At 39.6% G+C, this 24116-nt stretch overlaps 1 protein-coding gene across 1 annotated transcript; it reads right to left on the bottom strand.

Annotated features, from left to right (window-relative positions):
* Window positions 1–31: 31 nt before the first annotated feature.
* CCNL1 (cyclin L1) lies at window positions 32–15876 on the bottom strand. Its single transcript, XM_088131775.1, has 11 exons — window positions 15453–15876; window positions 14979–15053; window positions 14728–14837; window positions 9100–9220; window positions 8725–8789; window positions 7160–7259; window positions 6782–6886; window positions 5603–5744; window positions 2471–2582; window positions 1783–1881; window positions 32–827 (listed from the first exon to the last, which is right to left on the bottom strand). The coding sequence occupies exons 1-11, from the start codon at window positions 15717–15719 to the stop codon at window positions 479–481; spliced, it is 1545 nt and encodes a 514-aa protein (XP_087987901.1). The 5' UTR covers window positions 15720–15876; the 3' UTR covers window positions 32–478.
* Window positions 15877–24116: the final 8240 nt, after the last annotated feature.

Raw genomic sequence — 24116 nt, 5'->3', positions numbered from 1 at the left:
AAAATAATGACTTGTTAAGAAAACATCAGAATGTTGACAAAAGATTGTTTAATGAGGTATTCAGCAGGGTAGTAAAAAGTTGTATATTTTATTTTTTTGTAAAAAAAATTTACACATGCAGACTAAAACCAGTGTAAGAAAGTACCCACCATTATTTTAAACAAATAACTATACTTAAATAGAAATGTCTGCAATATGTTTGTATAAAAATAAGATACATTTGTACAGAAACAGATTCTCCAGTTTTCATATTGATACAACAATCCTAAACACATACAATTGAACCTGATCATTGTTTTAAATCAGATGATACTGCTAAGGTATTTTATGTGCAAAAATTCAACTTTTTTTTTAACGTGTCTTACATTCTGAACATATTGGGCTTCAAATTAAATCCTAATTGACTTATTTTCAAGTTTCGAACAGTCCCATACACTGTATAACATCCAAACTAAGGTAATAAGCAGTGTACCCACATTCAGCGCCTGTGCCTGCTATGTCCTGAACGACCACCACCATGGTGCTTGCTTTTGTGGGATCTCTCAAATGAGCGCGACCTTTCTCGCCTGTCTCTGTGGTGTCCTCGCTCATGTCTGTGTTTCTTAGTGAGGTCTGAATGGTCCCTAGATTTGCTCTGAGAACGTGAACGAGACTTTTTTCGTTTGTGTCCGTGTCTATTTACTCCTTTCAATTCTTCTCTGCTGTGCTTCGGTTTTAGATGGGGTGATCCGTGATTATGATGTCTCCGAGGGCTGCCACTGTGACTACGTGACCTACTTCTGGACCTTGAGCTGTAGGTTCCTGAGAGACTCCGTCTGTTGTTGTAACTTAAAACACAACAATGTTATAGCCTTTCAATTTGTCACACAAAATACAGCACTGAATTACCTACTGCTCATAGTTTGCTAAACATTATTGTTTATATTACTGAAATTACTTCTATCAGGCTATTCCTATTATATTTAGTTGTTTGCAAAACAATTACATCAAAATAGAAAATTAGAAGTCTAGCCTGTTATAGTTTGGTAAGCAAAATTATTGAATACTGTGCTATCATTTATGGGTGAATCCCACTGCTATAAAAAATCCTAGAAGAATACTGTGTATTTCATGTAATATTTCTTTTTAGGGTAGTCAATTCAGTTTACAGCCCTGCAGTGTGATTTCATTATAGATTTCATGAGGCTGTAGGAGGCCAAAAGATGAAGTATTTTGCAGCAAAAGTTACTTGAACAACTTCAGTTGGCTGGGAAAAAGCCAAGGGCACAGCTGGTGGCAGCTGGCTAGATATTCTGTGCTTGCAGCCCAAGCCACTGGCACTGGCTAAGAGGGCCTAGGGAATGGAAAGCACTGGGAAGACTGGTGGGTGCACCAATGTACAGGGCACACAGATGAGTGGGAAAAAGGTGTGAGATGCACCCTATCTGTCCTGTAAGATACCTGCAAAGTGTCTTTTGTCTGAAACCCAAAATGTGCTGGGTTTTACTTCTGCTGAACTGCAGCTCTCCTGGAATGCTTCAGCTGAATTTACAAAACACTGTGTTGATTTCAATTAAAACGAAGGCCAAGTTTTTGTTTTAAGCACATCTCTACTGACTTCCACAGCAAGCTCAGAGGAGTAAGAGTCTCAAATTGCTCACAAAGCTCTTAATACTCTTAAGTATTAAGTATTACTCTTACACTCGTAATACTAAGCTTCCCTAAAGTATTATGCAACAGAATAAAAGTACATTTTAAATTAAAATTGGAAGATATGAGGTAATAATTATAAACAATACTTACTGTCTCCTTGGAGAATGAGATCTGGATCGCGATTTTGTTCTTGACTTTGATCGGCTAGGACTTCTGCTGCTTCTGCTTCGCTTGCTCTCTTTTCTCATGCTGGTAAGGGGGGGAAAAAGGGAATAATCACTACATAGGATGCAATAATTAAGTTGCTTTAAATGAGTAGCATGTATTATTGTCTGACCAACTTTACTATGAGATCATTACTTCTAGATATGAGGAAAACATTTCTGAAATCATTCTGAGTAGAGAAGAGTTGGTTTTGAAAGGTTCATGCCTTAACCTAAACCCAGGTTTCAGCTGGTTTTGTCCATGTACAAAATGAAACAAGATTGTTTTGTCCCTGTTACAGCCCCATTGTTCTGGGCAGAACTGGTTTGAGGGGATAGGAAAAAGCCAAGGATGTTGGAGGCTGAACAGAGAGGAGGAAAGATTAGTGGAAGGGCAAGAGGAAGGGATATGCCATGCTGGAACCTGCTGGGGGAAGAGAAAGGAGACAACCAGCCTACTTGTCTTAATAAGATTCTGGGATGCTTCTGGATTTTGTTTCATTTATGATCCTTAAGAACAAAAACATTCATTTTGTTTCTACTGAATCATAACTGAATAGTTTGCGGAACTTGTGAAATGAAATTATTTGTTCTATCTTTGAAAATTTCTGTTTTGTGCAAACCTCATCACTTACCCATTGTAAGGACTTTTGGAAACCATCTGCCTGTCTTCTGGCTCTTTTTTGATAGTTTTTGCATTGATACACACTGGAGATTTTTCTTCTGTTTTCATTTCTCTTGGAGATGCTAAGAAATAAAGTAATTCAAAGTAAATATCCTCTTTTTCTCTAACCAGTAACTAGGTTCTTATCATAAGCTACCATTAAATTTAATTTTTCCTGACTTACGACAATGCCTCTTGCTTTTTTTTTTTATGCGTTAAACAATGTGACTAGCCTCCCCTTTCTGAAAATTTAAAATCACTGACTTCCAACAAAGCCCCTCCCAAATAATTTATTCACAATTATTGAATTCATACTCTGTGGCATTTAAAGGTTTCTGAAGCCCTTTGAATTTTCAATTATTTCTGCATAAATATGGCACAAAATGGGATCTATTCTCCACACAAACTAGATAAAGAGAACCCAATTAAACAAATTAGTCAAAAACATTAACTTGTTCATTTGTTTATTGAAGAAAATTATCCAAAGCTACATATTTGTATGTGGCAAAAGTATGTGAACCTCTAGGATTATCAGTTCATCTGAAGGGGAAATTAGAGTCAGGTGTTTCAATCAATAGAATGATAATCAGGTGTGAGTGTGGGAGGTTCTACCTTATTTAAAAAAAGAATTCTGGGTATTCACTATCAAAGTTTGATCTTCACAACACAGGTACGTGGAAGTATGTCATGGCTCAAACAGGTTACGAAACTATTTGCAAAGAGTTCAGACTCCATCAGTCCATTGTCTGGCAGATCGTGTACAAATGGAGGCAATTCAAAACCATTGTTACCTTCTCCAGGAGTAGTCAACCAACCAAGTTCACACCAAGAGCAAGACTCTAGGAGGTCTCAAAGAATCCCAGGGTAACATCTAAGGAGCTAAAGGCCTCTCTTGCATTGGCAAGTGTCAGTGTTCATGAGAAAACCATCAGGAGAACCCTGAACAACAATGGTGTGCATGGCAAAGTTGTAAGAACGTCACTACTCTCCAAAAAGAACATTCTGCCTGTCTACAATTTGCAAAAGACTACATGGATAAACCAGAGGGCTATTGGAAGAATGGTCTGTGGATGGATGAGATCAAAATAGAAATTTCTGTCTTGAATGAAAAGTGTTGTTTGGCAAAAGGCAAACACTGCATTCCACCATAAGAACCTTATCCCATATATGAAACATGGTAGTGGCAGTATCATGGTTTGGGCCTGCTTTGCTACCTCTGGATCAAGATGGCTTACCATCATTGATGGAACTATGAATTCTGAATTGTACCAGCAAATTATACAGGAAAATGTCAGGATATCATCCATGAACTGAAGCTCAAGAGAAAATGGATCATGCAGCAAGACAATGACCCAAAACACACAAGTTGTATGACCAAAGACTTTAATCCTATAGAAATGTTGTGGAAGGACCTGAAGTGGGCAGTTCACGTGAGGAAGCCCACCAACATCCCTGAGTTGAAATTGTTCTGTAAGGAGGAATAGGCTAAAATTCCTCCAAGCTGATGCACAAGACTAATCAATAGTTATCAAAAACATTTAGCTGCATTTTTTTTTTAAATCCGCACTCAATCGTTACCGATTCTGCGGCAACTGCCTGGATGAGTCCCTGCGGTTTTCAAGGCAAGGTGTTTCAGAAGTGGTTTGCCATTGCCTCCTTCCTAGAGCAGAGCCCAGCTGGCGAGCGCAGGAGGCGGGGTTTCCATTGCTTCGCACCTTTTTCGGGTGTGTGCGGCTTCCGCGTTACTGGCAACTTGTCCCCGTCTCCCGTGCAAGCGCCGCCAGCATTTTTCCTCCCACCGGGGTGAGAGTACCCATTTATCTACTCATGTGAGTTTTCGAGCTGCTGGGTTGGCAGGAGCTGGGGAGGAAGCAGGAGCTCACTCTGCTGCGTGGAGCTGGGCTCCAACTGCTGAAGTGTCGACCATTTCTGGCCAGCAACTTTCAGCGTCATTAAGCTGCTGTGCCACATCCCCCTTAGCTGCAGTTACTGCTGCTCGAAGGGGGGAGGGGAGGGAGACACCAGTTATTGAAAGCAAAGATTCACATACTTTTGCCACACACAGATATGTAGCTTTGGGTCATTTTCCTCAATAAATAAATGAACAAGTTATGTTTTTGACTCATTTATTTAATTGGAATCTTTTAAATCTCATTTTAGGATTTGTGCAGAGAACAGATCACATTTTAGGTTATATTTATGCAGAAATATTGAAAATTCAAAAGGGTTCACAACCTTTTAAGCACCATTATATGTTGACTTAATTATTGCAAGGACCATTTGAGAGATTTTTTTTTTCATATCCAAGCTTTCCAAAATGCTTACATATTAGGCATCTTGTGACATGCATTCCCCAGGCTGGCCATTCATAAAGTAGTTGCTAAATATTACGAATATGCCTAACAGTTCATGCACAAACCATTTTGAAACATAAATGACTGCTCCAGATACAGAATAAGACAGGACTGGAGGGAGGAGTCAAGGATATTGATGGCAGCTAAGAAGAGGCAGGGAAGGAGGACCACTGAGTTGACTTGGGGAGCTGGTTAACTATGTTGTGCTGGAACACTAGCAGCTTAGGGGAAGAGGGAAGGTGCCAGAAGATCAGAGGGACTGGCAGGCTGGTAAGTTATGCTATGATGGGAGTTGTTGAAGAGGGATAGGTTAATGCATAATAGCCCCATAAATTTATTTGAATATCCCTGTGGGCTTTGCTTTGGCCAAAACTTGGAAGAACAAAAATATTCTAGAATGGATGGTAGAATTTCCAGAACACAATGCATCTGTTTTCAGTTGAAACAAAATACATTTTTTTTAAAAAAAGTGCATACCTTTATTAAGTATATAATGGCTGCAACGTTTACCAAGCAAGCATTCAGAGACTTAGCGAATCCTATTATTGTATTCAATGGATTTCAGAACACAGGGCCCAGAACACACATAACTGCCAAATTAGGTACTGTGACAAAAGCCAATTACAACATTATTTTGCTTGACTAACTCAATAGCTTTGGAAGCAATCTATAGTTAAAAAGCATAACATGTGGAGCTGATTGTGGCCGCACATAGTCAAAATGGCAACCGTATACTAAATGAAACTTACAGGGCTTGGAAGCAGGTGAAAAGCCTCCCAATGTTGAAAGAGCTGGAGTTCCATCTGGATTTAATCCTTTTGCTTTTAATTTAGCTTCCTGTAGTGCCATTTTTCTCTTTTCTACCTCCTTATCAAGCAATTCATAATTAGGCTGTAAAAACATGAGTCCAGAAGTCAGTTTATACCAAAAAGGATACATAGATCTGCTTGATATACTCTAATATTCCCTTCTAACAGTTAATCTTAGGTGGCTGAATACCTAAAAATAAATGGCTTCTATATATTCAGAAGATGCTCTCAGGTATGCATGGGCAGACAAAATTTGTGAATTAAATGGTCCTAAAGTCGGCAAACTATATAAAATTGTCACTGAGAGTATTAAGTTAGCTTGAAGTAGATGGCAGAGAAAGAAAAGGAGCTGACCACATGAGGTCCCTGGCATAAAAAAGGCTGGCTGTTATCCTTTCTATGTTGGAGATGTAATAAATGTGAAGGGGCTTTGGCACATGTCATAGGCATGTCCAGTTATAACTTGTTATTGGTTAGACATTATAACTAAGCTGACCTCAGTTATTTGAAGGAAGCTAGGGGTTAAAAATGTTAAGTTTTTATTAAATTATATCTATGAAGATCTTTGGATATATCTAGCTTGAACTGCTGAGAAGAAAATGATCATATACTCCTAGAAGAATGCTTGTGTTCCAGATTCTATATGTTGGTTTAACAAAATCTGTCAATTCTGTAGTGAAGGACAGGTAAGACTAGACAATATGATTCCATATGGACTAGGTATAATTCATATTATTTGCTCTTACAGTTTTTAAAGATTTTGTCCCTGTTTCCTAAGGAACTGTTTTTCCTTTTTGGTTTTTCTTCTTCCTCTGGTTATTTAGTATAACGTTTTTACTTTGTTTCTTCACTATATAGCTTTTTAATATAATAAATTAGGTTTCTTTTTTAAAGTTCATGGTCTTTTCCATAATAGTAGGTTCACTATTACTATTTTACTTTCCTTGAAACTGTCCCCCAAGTCTCCATGCATGCTGACTGGAACTACCAGAAGTCCTATGGGATCGTGACAGGGTATAATTGTAATAAACAAACAAATGGTAAACTGGAATGCATACATTAAGGGAAATGGCCACACTGTAATATGTGTAATACAAACTCTGAATATATAAACATTACCTTCTTTCTAGTGTAAAGCTTAAGCGTTGTTAAGCATATCTCCTGAATTTCTTCCTCAGTAGTTCCAAAAAGCAAAAACCAATGAGGACGGTTAGGTAAAGGAATCTAGAAGACAAAACATTACCAGAAAGGTTGCAAATCTGGTTCTCCCAAGACAGTACATTCCATAGCTATGAAGTGTCCTAAAAGACCTGGCAGATGGACCTCTGAAAATGTAGGCCCTTAGAAAGGTGTCTCCTGCTGACATTAATATCCAGGCAAGTTCATACTGAAAACCTGTTCATGTAATCAACTTTTCACTATGGATTCATATAATCAATATTAAAAATTTAAAAAGTATAAAAGGTATGAGCAAAGAAGAGGAAGACAAATACTTACTTGAAGAGCTCTAGCAGCAAGATAGATACAAGCACAAGCTATTGTTTCTGGTTGAAATCGAACAAATACATTGGTTCGGAGACTGTCATTCATGTAATTCCTGAAAAATATAAACCTGAATGTGTTTCTTGTTTTAAAGTTACCATGAAATCAAACAAACAAAGTTGGAGACTCAATCTACTTTATTATTTTTTCTTTTGTTTTATTTCAGTAATTTAGGTTCCAATGTGTCAAAGAATCTGCTGTAAAGACAAAGTGCCTCAAATGCCCCTGGACCACTGTAACAAATAGGCTCTTTTTATCTCTCTAGAACCCTATGAAAGTACAAGCTGAGTTTTACTTTGAGTTCAGTTTGCACCATTGCAATGTGGTGCACCTCAACATGAAGGACCTAACAACGCTTGATGTAATTTGTATTTTTGAGTATTCTTGGAAGTGTCCATCAACTAAACTTTAACTCCAAAATCATTAATTCATGTGAACATATTTCTTTAAAAATTCATTGTACTCCGTTACTGATCTGTTAATTTCATACAGATTAAGATGCTGTACAGCAAATTTGTAGCCATCAAAGATTAAATCTATCATAGCACACTACAAAATAATTTACATCCCATTATCTTGAAGGGACTGATATAAGCATGTGCTTTCGTCTCCTACTGAAATCAACCAGATTTGATTTTAGCATTCTGTATTTTTAAAAATAATTAAAATATTTACAATTACTTTTAGGCCATCTGTACAAATATTTCTATAGGTACAATGTAGGTTTGCAGGCTAACATATTAAAACATTTCTTACAATCAAATATAGTCACTGCTAATCTAGAATTTAGTAATGAAGTATTCTTCTAAACCTAGTAGGTAATCTCCAAACATGCGCACGGACCTATTGTGAATTTTCTTTTGTGTGGAAAGCTACACTTACCAATATGCCTATAAATGAGACATGTGCTGGCTTTTTGCATGCACAAAGGAAAAAAATCCCAAAACTAGGCAACCCCCCCCGCAAATAATAAGATGCTTGGAGGATAGAATTAAAGCTTATCCAATTTACCTTAATAGGTAATGTCATAAGCACAGTAACTAGGAAAACAAGTATACATTTCATGATTATGTATATTGAATAGGTAGTTCTAGAATCAAATATACAAATCCTTTCGACACCCCGACAGAACTAGAAGATGCTGCCAGATGGATATGGACCACTTCAGTAAATCCCGGCTGAGAGCTTGCACTGGATTGACTGGAGAGAGAGGCAGCCAATCAGGCCATCCTCAGATCATGAGCTGTGGTGCAGAGGGCAGAGTTCTATGACTTACCATCAGGGACTACCCTTTAATTAAAGAGTAGAAAAAAGAAAAAAGTTAAATTGAGTTCTCCAAGGAAATGTGTTATGAAAACCATGAAAATAGTAAGCAGAAAACAAGCAATAGTACACTTCACTTCATAAGATTTTATTTCTTTTAACTTACAGTTCATATTTGGTATTTGGGACATCAAGCTTGTTTTTTCTGCTACTATTTTCCTGGCTAACAGAGACAAAGCAAGCAGAGAATAACTTACCAGGCTGTCTGGACGAGAGTTTGATTACGTTCACATTCTAAGACTTGCAAATACATAACAATGATCTGAGGGAGAAAAAACGAAGAAGCAACATGTATTAAATCAATTATTTAAATAGTAAGTAACACATTTTATCCTAGTCTCACTTTGAGCATAAATCAAATATAATAAGATTCTAAGTTTTCTATCAGCTTCTGAAAAATCAAAATCCACCCTTTCTCCTGGTTATAATTAGAAGTGTTATTTTTTTTTGAAGAAGGCATTTATATTTATGCTATAGTAGTATTTTTTTAAAAAAAAATCTTTACCTTCTCCATCATCATGAAGATACATACACAGGTTAATACTGGAGAGCAAAAACTTTAGAAGACTCACCTTATGTGGATGCTTGACATGAACACAAAATCCCAATTCCTTCAGCACCCTCCTTTCTGCTTTGATTACTTGATTTTTGGTGTTTATGTAGTTCTGATCAAGTATCAATGGGCTTGGAGTCCTACAGTTTGTAAGAAATAGAGTCAAAACGCTTTTCTATATCGAAGACAGCAGCTTCTCTGTTTTCCCTTCCAACCAGCTAATGGCAACAGAAACCAGATTTTGAACTCCTGCAAACAAGTTTAAGCTTTAATCTTGTGCTGTCCAAGTTAACTAAGAGTTATTACCTACAGTTTTATTTTTGAAATGAGACATTTGAAGGATATTTCATTAAAAAGACAATTGAGCTACAAGACAAGAGTACCAGCAATCTCTCAGGGAAAGATTTCATTATCTGAAAAGGAACATACTGGTGTATTCAACATTTAAATTTCCGCTGCCGCTTTCAACTCCTGTAAAATAAATCTGTTATACATGGGTTAGAAAATGAAAACATTCTTTAATACTTTTTCCTTGCATATTCATAGTATATATAGGATTTCTTCCATTACGCCTAATTTGGATTTAAACATTTCTTAAGTTTAAAAAGCAACGAGAAATAAGAAATCATATTAATTTCTGTTTCTGTATCTCTACATTTCTAGGACAGACTATTGGACCATGGTCAGTGATTTTTTTAACAAACTGAAAAAAACACATTAATGTGTAGAAGAGAAATATTGAAAGGCTGTCCATAACCAATATACTTTCCTTGATAGCCATTCAAGCGTTAAAGTGTATATTGTATATAAAATGCACAAAACAACATTTTTAGCTCTATTATGCAGGCTTGCATATTACTACAAGTTTTTTTCTACTGTTTCTCAATCTGACATTTAGACAATCAGCTTCTTAGGGCAAAGACGCATACTTTCACACCTAAGACCATTAGGCACATTCTGCCTTATTCTGAATTCTAGAATACTTCATATTCAACCAAAAGCTTGGGGAAAATATATTTTCTCCACTGGACTGCCTGCTACAGCAGCAAAGAGAAGCAAGGCCCACGAGGGTTCCATGGCCCAGGGACGGCTTCGTTACTGAAAGCGCTCTTGCCCGTTCAATTTGTGTGAGAGCCCCTCTTAATATGCTTTCTTCTCACAATGAATGAGCTTTCACAAACGCATGGATTCACAAACTATGGATTCAGAAAATGTGTCAACCCTGTTCCTTTATGTTATAGACATGTAAGTTGTTTATAGCATAATATTCTGAATGCTACCCATTTTTATTTGGACAGAGAGAAAATCAAATCGTATATTCTTTAGCTATTCAGAGCAGAATGATATCAAATCCATCAGATTTTATTCCTACAAGTACTGTTTGATTCAAATCCCAAATAACTGACTGCACATTCAAGATAGTTCAGGGCCACCGGACATCTGACCAACCCAAAAGTACTGAGAAGTATAATTCTTTATGATTTTCCACTTATCTGTGCTCAAACTGTAATATTTCATCTAAAAAGTATATATTTTACTTATTTCCCAGTATGCAAGCCACAAAAAAGCTTTTAATAATCTTGTTGGTGTACAATCTAAACAGGTAAATATTACTTATTGTGGTGCCTGTATTTACTTGCCCTAGGAAAATTTTTAGCAAAGTCTTTCCCCAAATTCACAATATTAGATTTCAAAATTTATTTTGACTTAAAATTATGCAGTTCAATTATTTCTGAGGCAGACAATAAAGCTTTCCAAAAGCTAGATAAACTATAGAAATAGCAAGCTTATCTGTAATCAGATTTAAAATCTCTATTTGGGTAGTATTTAACAATTAACCATATTCCTTAAGCAAAATTCATAAGTAAATTTTACTTACAAAACATATGGCTTGTAATTGTTATGGCATGAGAAAATTTTGGTAAGCAGAATAAAACTAGAGTCTTTGTTTAGGCCCTATGCTTCTTATCCAGTCAGATGTGCAACATCTGTTGATCCAGGAATGGAACATTTTGAGCAATTCCAGAATGTTCCATTCCTCCTCTGAAACATGCCAGTGAAGTGCCCCCAGAATGGCATGGTCTAGAGGGAATGGAACATTCTAGAGGTTTCTGGACAAATTTGTACATCTGTAGATATTAGCTATTTGGATGAGAAATGTATTTCAAGATTAAAAGGCACAATAGTCTATTTAATAGTACCTAGAAATTTTAATGGAAAGACCTTTTATATGCTATCTCTGGAACAGATTAATTCACCAGAGTATAAAAAGCAAGGTAGTTTTTATCTGAGAAATATGTTAGTTGAACACTGAGGACAACTAAAGCATTCATTTTAGAGTGATATAAGAGCTGAAACAATTACCGCAAAAGGGGAAAAAGAACTTGTTCAACTGCTTCCAATAGGCCCTGCACTGGAACAAAAGTGGTCCACCCAGCTGTAATATATTTAGCCAGATCAGAATTTCAATGACCCAAATTAAATACATTTAACTGGAAGCAAATTGCAAAGCTGGATTATCTTGCAAGTAAATACAAGACGGTCTGCAAGTCTGTTAAGTGTCCAATTGGGCGAGTAAAACACTAAAGCATTACAATTTGAAACATTATATTGAACACATAAGCAGGGATCAAATTAATTCAGTGTCTCATTCTCAATCTAATTTTGTGTCCCATATTTAATTTTAAATATGTGTACATACACATACATACACTGTTATGTGCCTGTATGTTAACTGACACCAGTTTAAGAAAAACACACATACACCTTGCAGTTTTAACTCATTGCTTGGGAGTGCTCTGATATCAGAACTAGCTACTGAGAGTCTGCTTACAATTGCAGCAGGATGTGATATATAAATAAACCCTAAGATCAGTGAGGTGCATTTTGGGCCAGGAGAAATAAACACATATGCTTAGGTTTGCCATCTATTTGTCTGGTATTAAAGCCATGTTTTACTCCCATTCCTGATCTAAATCTGAATAGCTGTTTCATATTTTCCCCTGGTAGGGTGTATGTATATATGGACTTAGCGCCCTTGAGATCTTGGCTCCTCACATCCTAACCTTCATTATGTCCCATTTTGTGTTTTGTTGAAAAAGCACCACACAGAGAAGAAAATGGAATAATCTTATGCTGTTAAGTCCAGAAAAATCACATCCTTAAATCAGAAATGTCTTCTTTGGAATAGCTCTGGTCTGACAAAAAACCATGTGTAATTTCTAGTACATGCATACATCTGCATTTTCAGTGAATTCCTCACTAAATTTACTCTCAGAATAAATGCAAATATTGAAATTGTCTAACAGACATATGACGATATTTACAGACATTTCATTCTGTAAACCAAACCATTTATATTATCTATTATATTAGCACCTTTCAAGGTGCTTCTCTAATATTTTTATACCTCAAGGTGATGAGGCTGAACTTGTGATCTTCACAAGCAAAACATGTACTTATTGTTTTCAATTGCTAACTGTGCATAAATATTTACTTTTACTGCACAAATTCACTTGCTTTTAGTCTTCCAAAATCAAGAGAAATCTTATTTCAGATGAAACAAACAAAACACACATTTCCTAGTAGCACTGAAAACTTATGCTAAGTACATTCTTAAAGATCAATCTGTACGTTCAATTGATTTGTGTTTCATAAAGGGAAATATATGAGTTTTAGAGCAATCTGTAGAAAAATATCATTCAATGAAAAAACTACGCATTAAGTATGGTACTACGTCAATGGTATAATTGCATTTGAGTGCACTGTTGTAAAGGTGAGATGTTCACTCGGACACTCAAATATAGCAGAATAAAATATAATGAAATAAAGTTATTGAGCACAGCACAGCTAAGGCTTACTAGTTAAAATTCACACACACACACATATTTCACTAGTTTCCAAAAACCTGGACAGCAAAGATAAAAGCTTAACCCAAGATACAGGAGTTCTTCCAAATGGTTCACCAATGGCCAACCTGTCAGTCCCCGGTTCCAGTGACCTATTCTCAGAGCACTGGCTTCTCCTTGGGGATTTTCGATACGTCACTCACTGTTGCCATGACGACAGCTTCATCTCTATGAACCACTCCACATCACCCAGGCTTTGGTAAATGTAGCTGGTCGCTGTATAGTCGGTTGCAAGGGAAAAAAGAGCTAAAGTTAATAACATGTACAACTGATTTGTTTGTAAAATTGTAACACGCACAGAAATATACTTACATCCTGTTAAAAAAATGAACCTGCATGCCAAATTTTAAGCTTCCATAACCATAGTACAGATTTGTTGCAGAATTTTCAGAGAACACTTAAGTTAGATTAATTAACAGAAATGCAAATCAAGCATAGTTCCTTGGATACAACACTGCCACCCAAAGCAGTATGCCAACATTTGGCATGTTAGTTTGATAGGCTTTTTAAAATTAAAATATATACAAGTTGTTAAATCAACACATAGATAATTTAGTCTTAGCCTCACTAGCCATGATATATTTGCTTCACTTGAAATCAAGACATTGCAGAAAATGCCCTCACTGCAATTTACGTTCAAAATGAGGTTGAAATTTTCATTGCTTATTTTAAGAAAGTACTTGAAAAAAAAAATAAGCAAGATTAATCCACGTGTATTTTGCCAATACAGGCAATGAATGAATAAAGCTTTTTTTTTCAGCATATACACCTAAATATATCCAAAACATTTCTCATGTTAGAATGGCCCATTATCCTATAAGATACAACAACAACAACAACAACAACTTCTTGGGAATTTTACTAAGTTTCCAGAAATTACTAAAATAATCTTTCTTTACCACTACTAAATTCACCTCAGATAAAATATACAGATTAAAACAAGGAAACACTCTAGAAGCTAAAATATTTCTCTGCAGACTTCCTAAGCTTTCAGTTTATTTAAAAGAGGCTCCCCTAGCTCAAACTTTGCTTTATATTAAAGGGTGGGCAGTTCCACAACGGAAATAGTTCTAAACCAATCACTAAAGCACACAAAATTTGAGACCTAGCTGCAAAATCACAATGAACAACAAGTCTGGTTCCTGTTCCTAAATTCACATGGCTTTCAGGCTTCATTTGCTTACATCACTGAGGATACTTTTAAAACAGGCATCTGCTGTAAATCAAATTGCTGTCAACTTTACAAACCAATAATACTACCACCAATTTGAAAACAATTATATGTAGATTTCCCAAAATACTATCTTAGATAAAATGTACTTGCTTCTACACCAATGACTCAATCAACACTTCCACTGAAGTTTAGATTTAATCAGAAGTCACCATAACAAAATCTGTTGAAAGATAAAGTAAACAACAAAAACCCAAGTACCAACTTACTGCCTTAGACTTCCAGCAATTTATGATCAATTACAGAGATATTAAAACACATTAAACTTCTAATCTTATCTACGCTTACAGAATAACCAAATAAAGAAACAAAGGACTGCATTCTGCACACAATTTTTTAAAAAGTGTATTAACAGACCTGTATAGAAACAATTCAAAGGTCCCTCAACCTACTAGAGTAACCCTATTTAATCGAAACCTCCACAAGTTGGGGCTACACTGTATGAGAGTGTACAATTAAACAATATACACAAGTACATTTCACGTAATAAAAGTGGAGCTGGCCTTACCTTTTGGCTCTTAGTTGGCGCAAGTGATGGAAAACATTGATCACGTCTCTTATACGACGAGGAGCTTCTTCAATTTTGGAAGCAAGATTAATGCAGGCCATAGCCACAATCTGAAAAAAAGCTCATTTCTATGAGAAAATGGCCTCTGAATCTGACCACCACATATTATTACAAGACACAGAAACGTTCCAAAACACTTCTTTTTTCAGGTCCATCAAGCTTCCCTTTTCCCCGATGCCCCTAGAACTCACCTCGAAACTGTGCTTGACGAAGGACTTGGAATAGAAGAAGCGATGGAAGAGCACCTGCCCGGTCGCCATCGCCACCTGCGAAGACAATCCCCGGTCGGGGAGGAGAGAAAGATCAGCCATGTCAGTCGTCGGAGGAAGGCGCATGCGCAAGAGCGGCAGCGCTGCCCCCTTTCTTCCTGGAAGCGGCGACAGCGCCGGGCCTGTCAAGCAGGCCGAGGTCGCGAAGCCGCCGCCATTTTGCGTCCAGCGCCGTTTTCCCTCCCTCCTTCGTTTTCCTTCTCCCGAGTCCCCGCCACAGTGGGTCCTCAAGCGCCAACGATCCCCCGAGCCTTTCTAACCGTCCGTCCGTTCTCCCGCTGGAAGCCGGAACGGCCGGGGTCTTCGGTCAGGCCGAGACCAGACCCTCCGCTTCTTTAGCCCTCAGCCCGCCAGACTCCTTCCCTTTCCCGTCCACACGGCCCCGGTTGCGCTGACCTGTGGCAGACGGAGGAGGATGCCCGCGGCCTGGATGAGCTCGCAGCCCAGGATCCGGAGGTCGGTCTCGCTCTGCAAGTCCAGCCCGTCCTGCATGGAAGGAGTCGGCGAGAGCCGCTCCTCGGGAATGAGCGAGTGGTCGATCGTCAGCGACACCTCCGAGTACAACCGGTCCCCGATCAGAATCCCGGCGGGGAGAGGCGGCGGCGCTGAGGCGAGAGGGGCGCCCGTGGCGGCAGGAGAAACATGAGTCCCAGCACAGGCCATGACGAACGACCGCGGAACTGAACACACGTCGACCGCACCCGGAGCCGGCCACGCAGAGACTAACCCGTTTGCGCCCGGCCCGCCCGGCGTCCGATGACGCAGCACAGAGCGGTGCGCGCTGGGAAAAGAATCCTCCCCGCGCGCCCGCGTCTGAGAAGCGAGCGCTGCGCTCTGCGCCTCTTCCCCTCCCCTCCCCTCCCCTCCCGTGACGTCATTGGCGCCGCGCGCGCGCGAGAGAGAAAGATTTGTGCTATTAAGCGCGGGCCTGATGAATAAGGAAGGGCAGTTTCACGCTGTAGGGACTGTCCAGCTCCAACTAGGGGAGGCAGCGGCGGCAGCGGCTTTAGGGTGTGCCTCGGTGTGAAAGTCACAGACCGGGCTGGAGAGCTTGTAGCCTAGTGTTTCTCAAACTTGGCAGCTTTAAGATGTGTGGACTTCACCTCCCAGAATTCCCCAGCCAGCCACGAAAGGGTCTGGGGTAGTCCCGGTTCCTTTCTTCTGTGTGCGACCTGCAAGGAGTTTGCATGCTGGACAAAGGCCTCTTAGAGTCATGTAAAAGTGAGATGGGCGGCTATATAAACTGAGTAAATAAATATCAGTTCACGCTGCACTGGTTTTCTGCCTGCAAGGACTGATTGTAAGGGGGCATTAGAAACACACTCTAGTTTCTAACACAGTAGGTTATTTCACTGCCCTTATTTCACGCACAAACCACAGACTCCAGCGGTTTTTTCCCTTCATACATGTGCTCGTTCTCTGCACACTTAAATTGTCGTTAGCAATTTTTTTTTTTTTAAACCTGCGCTCAGTCGTTACCGACTCTGCAGTGACTGCTTGGACGAGTCCTTGCAGTTTTCAAGGCAATTGTTTCGGAAGTGGTTTGCCAGAGCCGCCTCCCTAGGGCAGAGCCCAGCTGGTGTGCGCAGGAGGCGGGGTTTCCGTTGCTTCGCGCCCTTTTCGGGCGTGCGCGGTTTTTCGCGCTTACCAGCAACTGCTCCCAACTCCTTTTTGCAAGGCGCCGCCAGCATTTTTCCTCCCACCGGAGTGAGAGTACCCATTTATCTACTCACGTGAGTTTTCGAACTGTTGGGTTGACAGGAACTGGGGAGGAAACAGGAGCTCACCCTGTTTAACGCGAAGGCTGGACTCGAACCGCTGAAGCGTCGACCATTTCTGGCCAGCAACTTTCAATGTGATTTTCTGGATTTTTTTCCCCATTTTGTCTCTCATAGTTGAGGTATACCTATGATGAAAATTACAGGCCTCTCTCATCTTTTTAAGTGGGAGAACCTGCACAATTGGTGGCTGACTAAATACTTTTTTGCCCCACTGTATCTAAGGCAAATTTAAGAATGTATGGAGAAGAAATTATGTAACTAAAGCATACTAATTCAGGAGTTAAATCCATGTACTAAAAGAAGCGTGGAAATATACTTCCACTCTCTTTTTGAATATACCCCACCACTCCTTAAAAGGCCATTGTGGAAACTTAGTAGAAATATATAGTACATACATAAATAACTAGAATCAAAAGCCTGGTAAATGAGCTGTACAGTCTGTTTGAGCAATCTTAATATTCTCAGCTTCCTAGAGGTGGCTTAAAAAACGACAATCTAGCAAATACAAATCTAGCTTTGTTGCATTAGAGGCTCTTGCTGAACCTAGGTTCAAAGACCTCTAGCTCTTGGAGGTCTCTCTTTCATCATTAGATCTGGAGTATTATGAAAGTAACTCAGTGTTTCTCAACCTTGGGAATTTTCGGATGTGTGGACTTCAATTCCCAGAATTCCCCAGCCAGCACGGTTGGCTGGGGAATTCTGGGAGTTAAAGTTCACACATCCGAAAGTTCCCAAGGTTGAGAAACACTGAAGTAACCCTTCAGTTCCACTGATCCCTCTGCCTCTCTGTCTGAACTAAATGCAGCATCAGTTGCACGCCAGCAGCTACACTCTCCAAAACCATAGGTATATAAGGGCTGAAAAATGGTTTTAACTTGATTTATATTTAATATTCAATATAATTTCCATATTGCATTATTATCTATATTCCTCTTATTATTCTATCACATTACAAAAATAATTTTGCAACTCACAGAGGACAGATTTGTTGAAGCCTAAGAGTGACCTTTCAGCCTTTGTAACAAGTACTAATGCAATTCTGACATTGCTGTATTATCCTGTCTTAAAAAAAAAGATGACTTGTGACAATAATTAACATTTCCTGCATTAAGTGTCATTGGACCATGTGACTCCACTTTTTTGCTGGGCGGGGGGGGTGCCTTCGAGTCAGTATTGACTCCTGCCACTTTCTGGACAAGTCCTTGCAGTTTTCTTGGCAAGATTTCAGAAGTGGTTTGCCATTGCCTGCTTCCTAGGGCTGAGAGAGAGTACCAGGACCAACCTTACGAAGTTAGCACAATTGGGTTTATCCGTGATGGAAGTTGCTCTGTGGTTCCCTGGATGCTTTTGCTAGCATCTCCTATTCTTTCCCCCCTTCATACTCTTTTGTTGCTATTACTAAATATTTTTTTAAAAAAGAAAAGGCCACGAAACAAATGCATTTTCATGCACTGTTTCATCTGGGTTAAGTTCTACAGCCAGTTTGCAATTCGCAGCACCAAGTCCACCGGGAGCAGTGCTGTCCAAACTTGACCACTTTAAGATGAGTGGACTTCAACTCCCAGAATTCCCCAACCAGCATTGCTGGCTGGGGAATTCTGGGAGTTGAAGTCCACTCATCTTAAAGTGGCCAAGTTTGGACGACACTGACCGGGAGGATCCAGGCGCTTCGGCCCTGAGCAGGCCAGGGGAAGGCACCTGGTTGCAGCGACCTGAAAGCCAGGGCGCACCGCCAAAACGGATCGGGCACCCCGGCTTGTTCCCGCCAATTTCCTCCCTGAGTCGGTGTGGAAAGAACTCCCTCCCCGCCTGGTCTTTGCGGAAGCATTGAAGCTGATGACGAAGATCCCGCAACTGCGAGGCACGGAGGGAGTTTCCCACGCGTGCGTTGCTTACGCGCAGACTTGCGAAGAGCCGAGAAGGGCGGAGACTGCGGGGAAAAGGCAGAGCGGAGGGACGGGGGGGGGGTGAAGGTGCGCCGGAGGGCATTCGTGGAGTTCTTGCTGCTCTCTGAGCTGGGTGGTTGGCTCGCAGATGTTTCGTTACCCAACTGATGTCACCGAGTGGGTTGCAAAACATCTGCGAGCCAACCACCCAGCTCAGAGAGCAGCAAGAACTCCTCTGTTCCACCCTGAACTACAGATACTCTGTTCATTCATTCCCAAAGGTGTCACCTGCTTGGAAGGCTGCCTCCGGATTTATCAATCAATCAATCAATAAATCAATCATATTTATGTACCCGCCCATCTCATTGTAAAGTGACTCTAGGCAGCTTAAAATAAAAACAATCATAAAATCAAAATATTAAAACAAATGCAATTAAAAAAGCATGATGATGGATGATAAGCGGCTGCTGTTGAGCTCATCATCATCTGGCCGAGGTGCTTGGGAGCATCTGCCTTGTTTCGCAGCCTTAGGCAGATGACATAGCTGTAAAGAAAGCTTAATCCCTGATAATTTGCTGGGAGGGAGAAGGAAAATCTTATTTTAATGTGTTTGGAATCTTTAGCCATTCAGGCTGCTGGAAATGTGCCCGTCGTTGAACTGGAACTGCACATTTTGAGTGGGTGTTGGCATTTAATCTTTTGGAGTTTAGATGTAGCAGAACTACCCAGCCAATGTGTTTAGGGGTCAGGCTGGCAGATGCTGCACACGGGGAGAGCTGGGTTTAAATCCCAGTGAAGCTCACATGGATGATGTATTTCCCAGTAAAGGGTAGTGGCTGCGCATACACATTCATGCTGAGACAACTGGGAGCAGCTTCCAAAGCAGATGGGCGAACCCGGAAAAAGCCGTGGCTGCTCTACTTAAAAAAAGGTGTGTTGTACGTGCACTCATGTACATTACAAACCGCCTCTTTCAAAGGATTTATACAGCCCTGTTATTATTTATTACTAGCCAGATTTATATCCCACCTTTCCTCCAGGCACTTTACATGGGATTTTCCCTTCATTTTATCCTGAAAACAGTAATTCTCTGAGGTGGTTTTAGCTGAGAGAAACTGGTTCAGAGTCACCCATGGCTTGAGGGGGGACTTGTACTTGGGTTACCCCACTCCTAGACCTTAATCACTAAGCTATTCTGGTTGGCCGACCTATTAGGTAACCCAGCACAATTTGGCCTAACTGACTATTTATCTAGTCTACACTGACATCTGATTTCTGGTTTTCCAGAATAGAAATACCAGAATGCTTCCTTGTCCCCATTCTTTCAAATTCAAGAGTCTGTGATAAGAAACAATGGGGTGTTTAGAAAGAGTGGGGACTAATAGCCTTTGCATTTTTTTAAGACAGAGTGGGACATTGTTTGATGTGTCCTTGAATGCTAGGTTGCCATTAATTGCAGACACTTCCAACAACTGCACCCCATCTCCAACTACCATCTTGGGGCTGCCTTTGAGTAGCTGATTTCACACCTGTAATAACTGGCCTAGTTTCTCAACTTTTTGCTTCTTCCCCATCCTCTGCTTTTTGTAATCTTGTGAGGGGGTTTTGGAGAACTGGAAAGGTTGTCCACTATTTTGTTGGTCCCAAACCAAATTGGGGGGGGGGTGTTCTCCTCATGCATTGACATGCTTGCTTCTTCTATATAACACCTTTCTTTTTAACTAGATGAAACAGTAATCAGTGTTACAGAATCCCATATACAGATGGAGTATTGTACTTAAAAGAAACATCAGAGAGAGGCTCTATCAGTGAAAGTGGTGTATTATACCAGATAAAGAAATTTGATTCTGTCTTTTGGGACATGGATAAAGACACTGGTTTTCTGTCCCACTAGAGGGTATCACTTTCTCCTTACCATCTGCCCTGTGGGAAGCATCTCAAAAATGGAAGGGAGATGGGGGGATTGGGGGGTGAACACCACTTCAGAGCCTGCTTCAGCCAGATAGTTCCCTTTCCTTGAAGATGGCCATCTGTCACCATCTGCTGTATAAGAGGGATCTTGGCTATTCATTATTTTGTTGTGTTTTGTATTGTGATTTTATCCATCATTGATGTTACTTGAACACCACTTTGGAAAAATATATATCCTGGAAAAGCTCATTTAAATTCTTATAATGTATAGACAGTGTTTACAGAGATGCCACTATACATCTCTCTCCAGTTTATCTAGAATAAGCACCTTCAAATGTTATAGTACATGCGACATTTCTGCTCCGCAATCTGAATTGGCTACCAGTATGCTTCTGGGTACAATTCAAGGTGCTGGTGGTTACCTTTAAAACCCATTGTGGCTTGGGGCTGGGTTACTTATGGGGCTGTCCCTCTCTGGTGGTATTTACCCATCCTGTTAGATCTGGGAGAGAAGCATGTCCCAGAAGAAGACAGCCTTTTCTGTTGTGGCACTCACTCTCTGGAACATCAGACTCACCCCAATCCTGCTGGCTTTTCACATGGGCTTGAAGACCTGGTTTTGCTGTTGAGCCTGGGGCCCTGGTAATGTTTCTTGCTGCATTGATTGGAGATGTCTGTTATGTGCTGTTGCTTGGCTGCTATTTTATGTTATTTATAGTTTTGCTTACTGTTTTTTTGTTTCTGTTTTTAATTGTTAGCCACCCAGTATTTGAGATGAGTAGCCATGCAAATGTAATAAATAAATAAATACAACTGAGCAAACGTCCCTGTTTTCTGGCTGTTCCCAGATGGAGGCATCCTTCCAGGTTCCCAGTGGTAGAACTGCATTCAGATAAAAGTATGAAGGAATCTCCTTCAGATCTTCCAATTTGATATGGAAAGGGCAGGTCAGGGTCACACAAGGACATTTGACAGGCACGCCTTTGTGTCCTTTATAGAAACTGGAATTCCCTGCTTAGGTGTAGAACCTGAACTAGAACTGAATCATGTTTGGAGAATGAAGTTTCTGTTAAGAATAAAAGACATGGCTGCAACAGAACCAAAATTAAACAGTATATAAAATTTATTTTCCATAAGATAGTTTCCCTTTCTCTCTCTCTCTGTGACAGAGACATCTGGGCAACCTTATTTTTGCACTGGTCCCCATGTTATGGAACACCTTATCCCCAGAGATATGTTTAGCTGCCTTCATATTTTTCTTCCATAAGATAGTCAAGATGATAAATTTTGAATAGACATTTGTGGATTGACCAATGAGTGAGGTCTTGATTATTTCTACTTTATGTTTTGCTGTGTTATGACCATTTCTACTGTATTGATTATTTATTTCTAATTGTATGTTCCTATGTGTTATGTGCTATTATGTCTTTAATTTTTGTAAATTGCCAGGAGTCATTTAAGTTGGGCAATAAATAAATAAACAATTTTTAGGTTTTTCCAATCTCCTGAACCCTGTCTATGCAGGGTTGGAGAAGTTAATAGATAAAAGATTGCCTTCCTTTTATGACAGGGATTTTGGTCAACATAAAAGTTAGAACTACCTTCTACAACTTAATACGATCCAGATATGTTTTCAGCTCCTGTAATTCCCCAGATATTATGGAAGAGGTCAGACACATCTGAAGGACTCCAGATTGCAAATGTTTAAACAGGAAAAAGACAATGCAATACAAATGTAATGTTGTACAAGACAGCCTGTGTTTGGTGTATAGGCAGGGCTCATGACATGCATCTGAATGGGTGAGAAGATTCAGGCTAGTACTAATATAGATTCAGATTCCTTGCTTTGTAAGTTTATTTACACAATTTGTAGGCTGGACTTACATTCCATTAGGTGTCTGTGAGGGTTCTTAATGCCATAAGATTTCTTGCAGAAAGCAAAATCAGGTATTGCTTCCTTTATAAATCCAGTTCCATTTCAGACAGATCTTCTGCTAAAGACTTGCCCATTCCTCTTCTTAGACTAAAAATGTTGGTGGAAGAAGGAGAGACTTTTCTGTCTTCACCTTTGTATTTTCTTGGATTGTAGGTACACAGTCTCAGTTATCAACTACTCCTTTCTCAGGTTCTAAGAGTCATGACCACAGGGCACCTCCCCTGATGGTATATTAGAGTAATAAGGCTCCTTTTCACCAGTCCTTGAAATGAAAAGTAATGTCAGTGTAACATGGGTTGCCCATTGCTGGTCCCTATTCTCCTGCCATAATGAGGCTGGCAAAGGGGGCTGTCCTTATTCACTACAGGCCAAGTTAAGGAAAAGGATTAGTAGGTTCCCCCACCTTTGTTTCACTTCCATTAAGGGTCCTGTCAGTGGGAAAATGGCCACCAATCACTGTCTAATGTGGAGTGATTGGTGCTTAGAATGGTAGGTTTAACCTTGTGACAAATTGGCTGAGTTGACTGAAAGAGTGCTAAACCTGGGTTCAGAACAGACCGGAGGATGGGTACAGGCAAAAAAGGAGGGGCATAGAATGGAATTGAGGGAGCTGTCCAAATTCTTCTGCTTGATGCAGCCCCTTGTTTATGCCTCTTACCTGTCAGTGGGGCCATGTCTGAGCACAGATATAGCACTCCTCTGGAAAATAATCCTGACATTCTTGAGTGAAACCAAGACTTTGAAATTCTCTTTGGACTGACAGTGAAGTAGGCGTAGAATATTTGTTTCATGCTTGTCAAACAGAAAAAAATGATAGGGGCTGTAATCCGGTTTTGGTATTGCCAATGCATATAGGATTTTATACATTCATTCTTCCAGATTTGTGTTTTTCTTTTTTTCCTAATGTTGCATCAAACATTTTCAGCCAACCCTAACAAATGAATCTCTAATTCAAAGTTTTTTCTGGTCATTTAATTGGTCCTGATGATTTTAAAAGAGCTATCATTTTTAGCTTCGGTAGTTAAATGTAATAATTGCTGCGGTGAAAAAATATCCAATTTCCACAACTCTTAAATGAAATAGAATCCTCTCAGCATTTTCCTTTATATCCAGAAGGTGTCAGCATTCCATCATGAGAAGGATCAGTAAGGTCTTCTGAACCCATAAAAATACTCCAAATAATTTAGGGCACTTCTGAATAAATGATAATTATGATGTATAATGTGTATACCATTTAACAACTTGGTCCTATAAACAAAGTAGTGTACAATGCATGGATTTTATATGTGAGTCTAGAACTGGCCAGCCTACCTGCCATTTAATGCATAGTTTCCTATTAGTAAAGGTTCATTAAACACAATTGGGCTTGCTTCCAAATCAACATAATAGATTAGGATTGTGAATGGTAGAGATGGCAGGAAAATCTGTCCAAGCATGCCATAAGAATGGACTTTCAGGTTTCTTAAAATAGTGCCTCAAAGTATAGACACATTTTCAAGAATTTTGTAGAATAGTCCTTGGAGCTCTCTCCAATTGCAGTTGCAGA

Source organism: Python bivittatus, unplaced genomic scaffold, assembly GCF_059951505.1.
Source record: "Python bivittatus isolate LINGU-HERP-01145 unplaced genomic scaffold, Pbiv_v1 ctg000980_np1212, whole genome shotgun sequence".
NCBI lineage: Eukaryota > Metazoa > Chordata > Lepidosauria > Squamata > Pythonidae > Python > Python bivittatus.
The sequence above is the reverse complement of the archived record's forward strand: the minus strand, read 5'-3'. Positions and strand labels throughout refer to the sequence as shown.

Coding starts and splice junctions, on each gene's coding strand:
- CCNL1 (XM_088131775.1), bottom strand. CDS start 15,719: ATGGCCTGTGCTGGGACTCATGTTTCTCCTGCCGCCACGGGCGCCCCT. Junction 15,054..15,452: donor TCCTCCTCCGTCTGCCACAG/GTCAGCGCAACC, acceptor TTGTCTTCGCAG/GTGGCGATGGCGACCGGGCA. Junction 828..1,782: donor TCTCATTCTCCAAGGAGACA/GTAAGTATTGTT, acceptor TTGTGTTTTAAG/TTACAACAACAGACGGAGTC.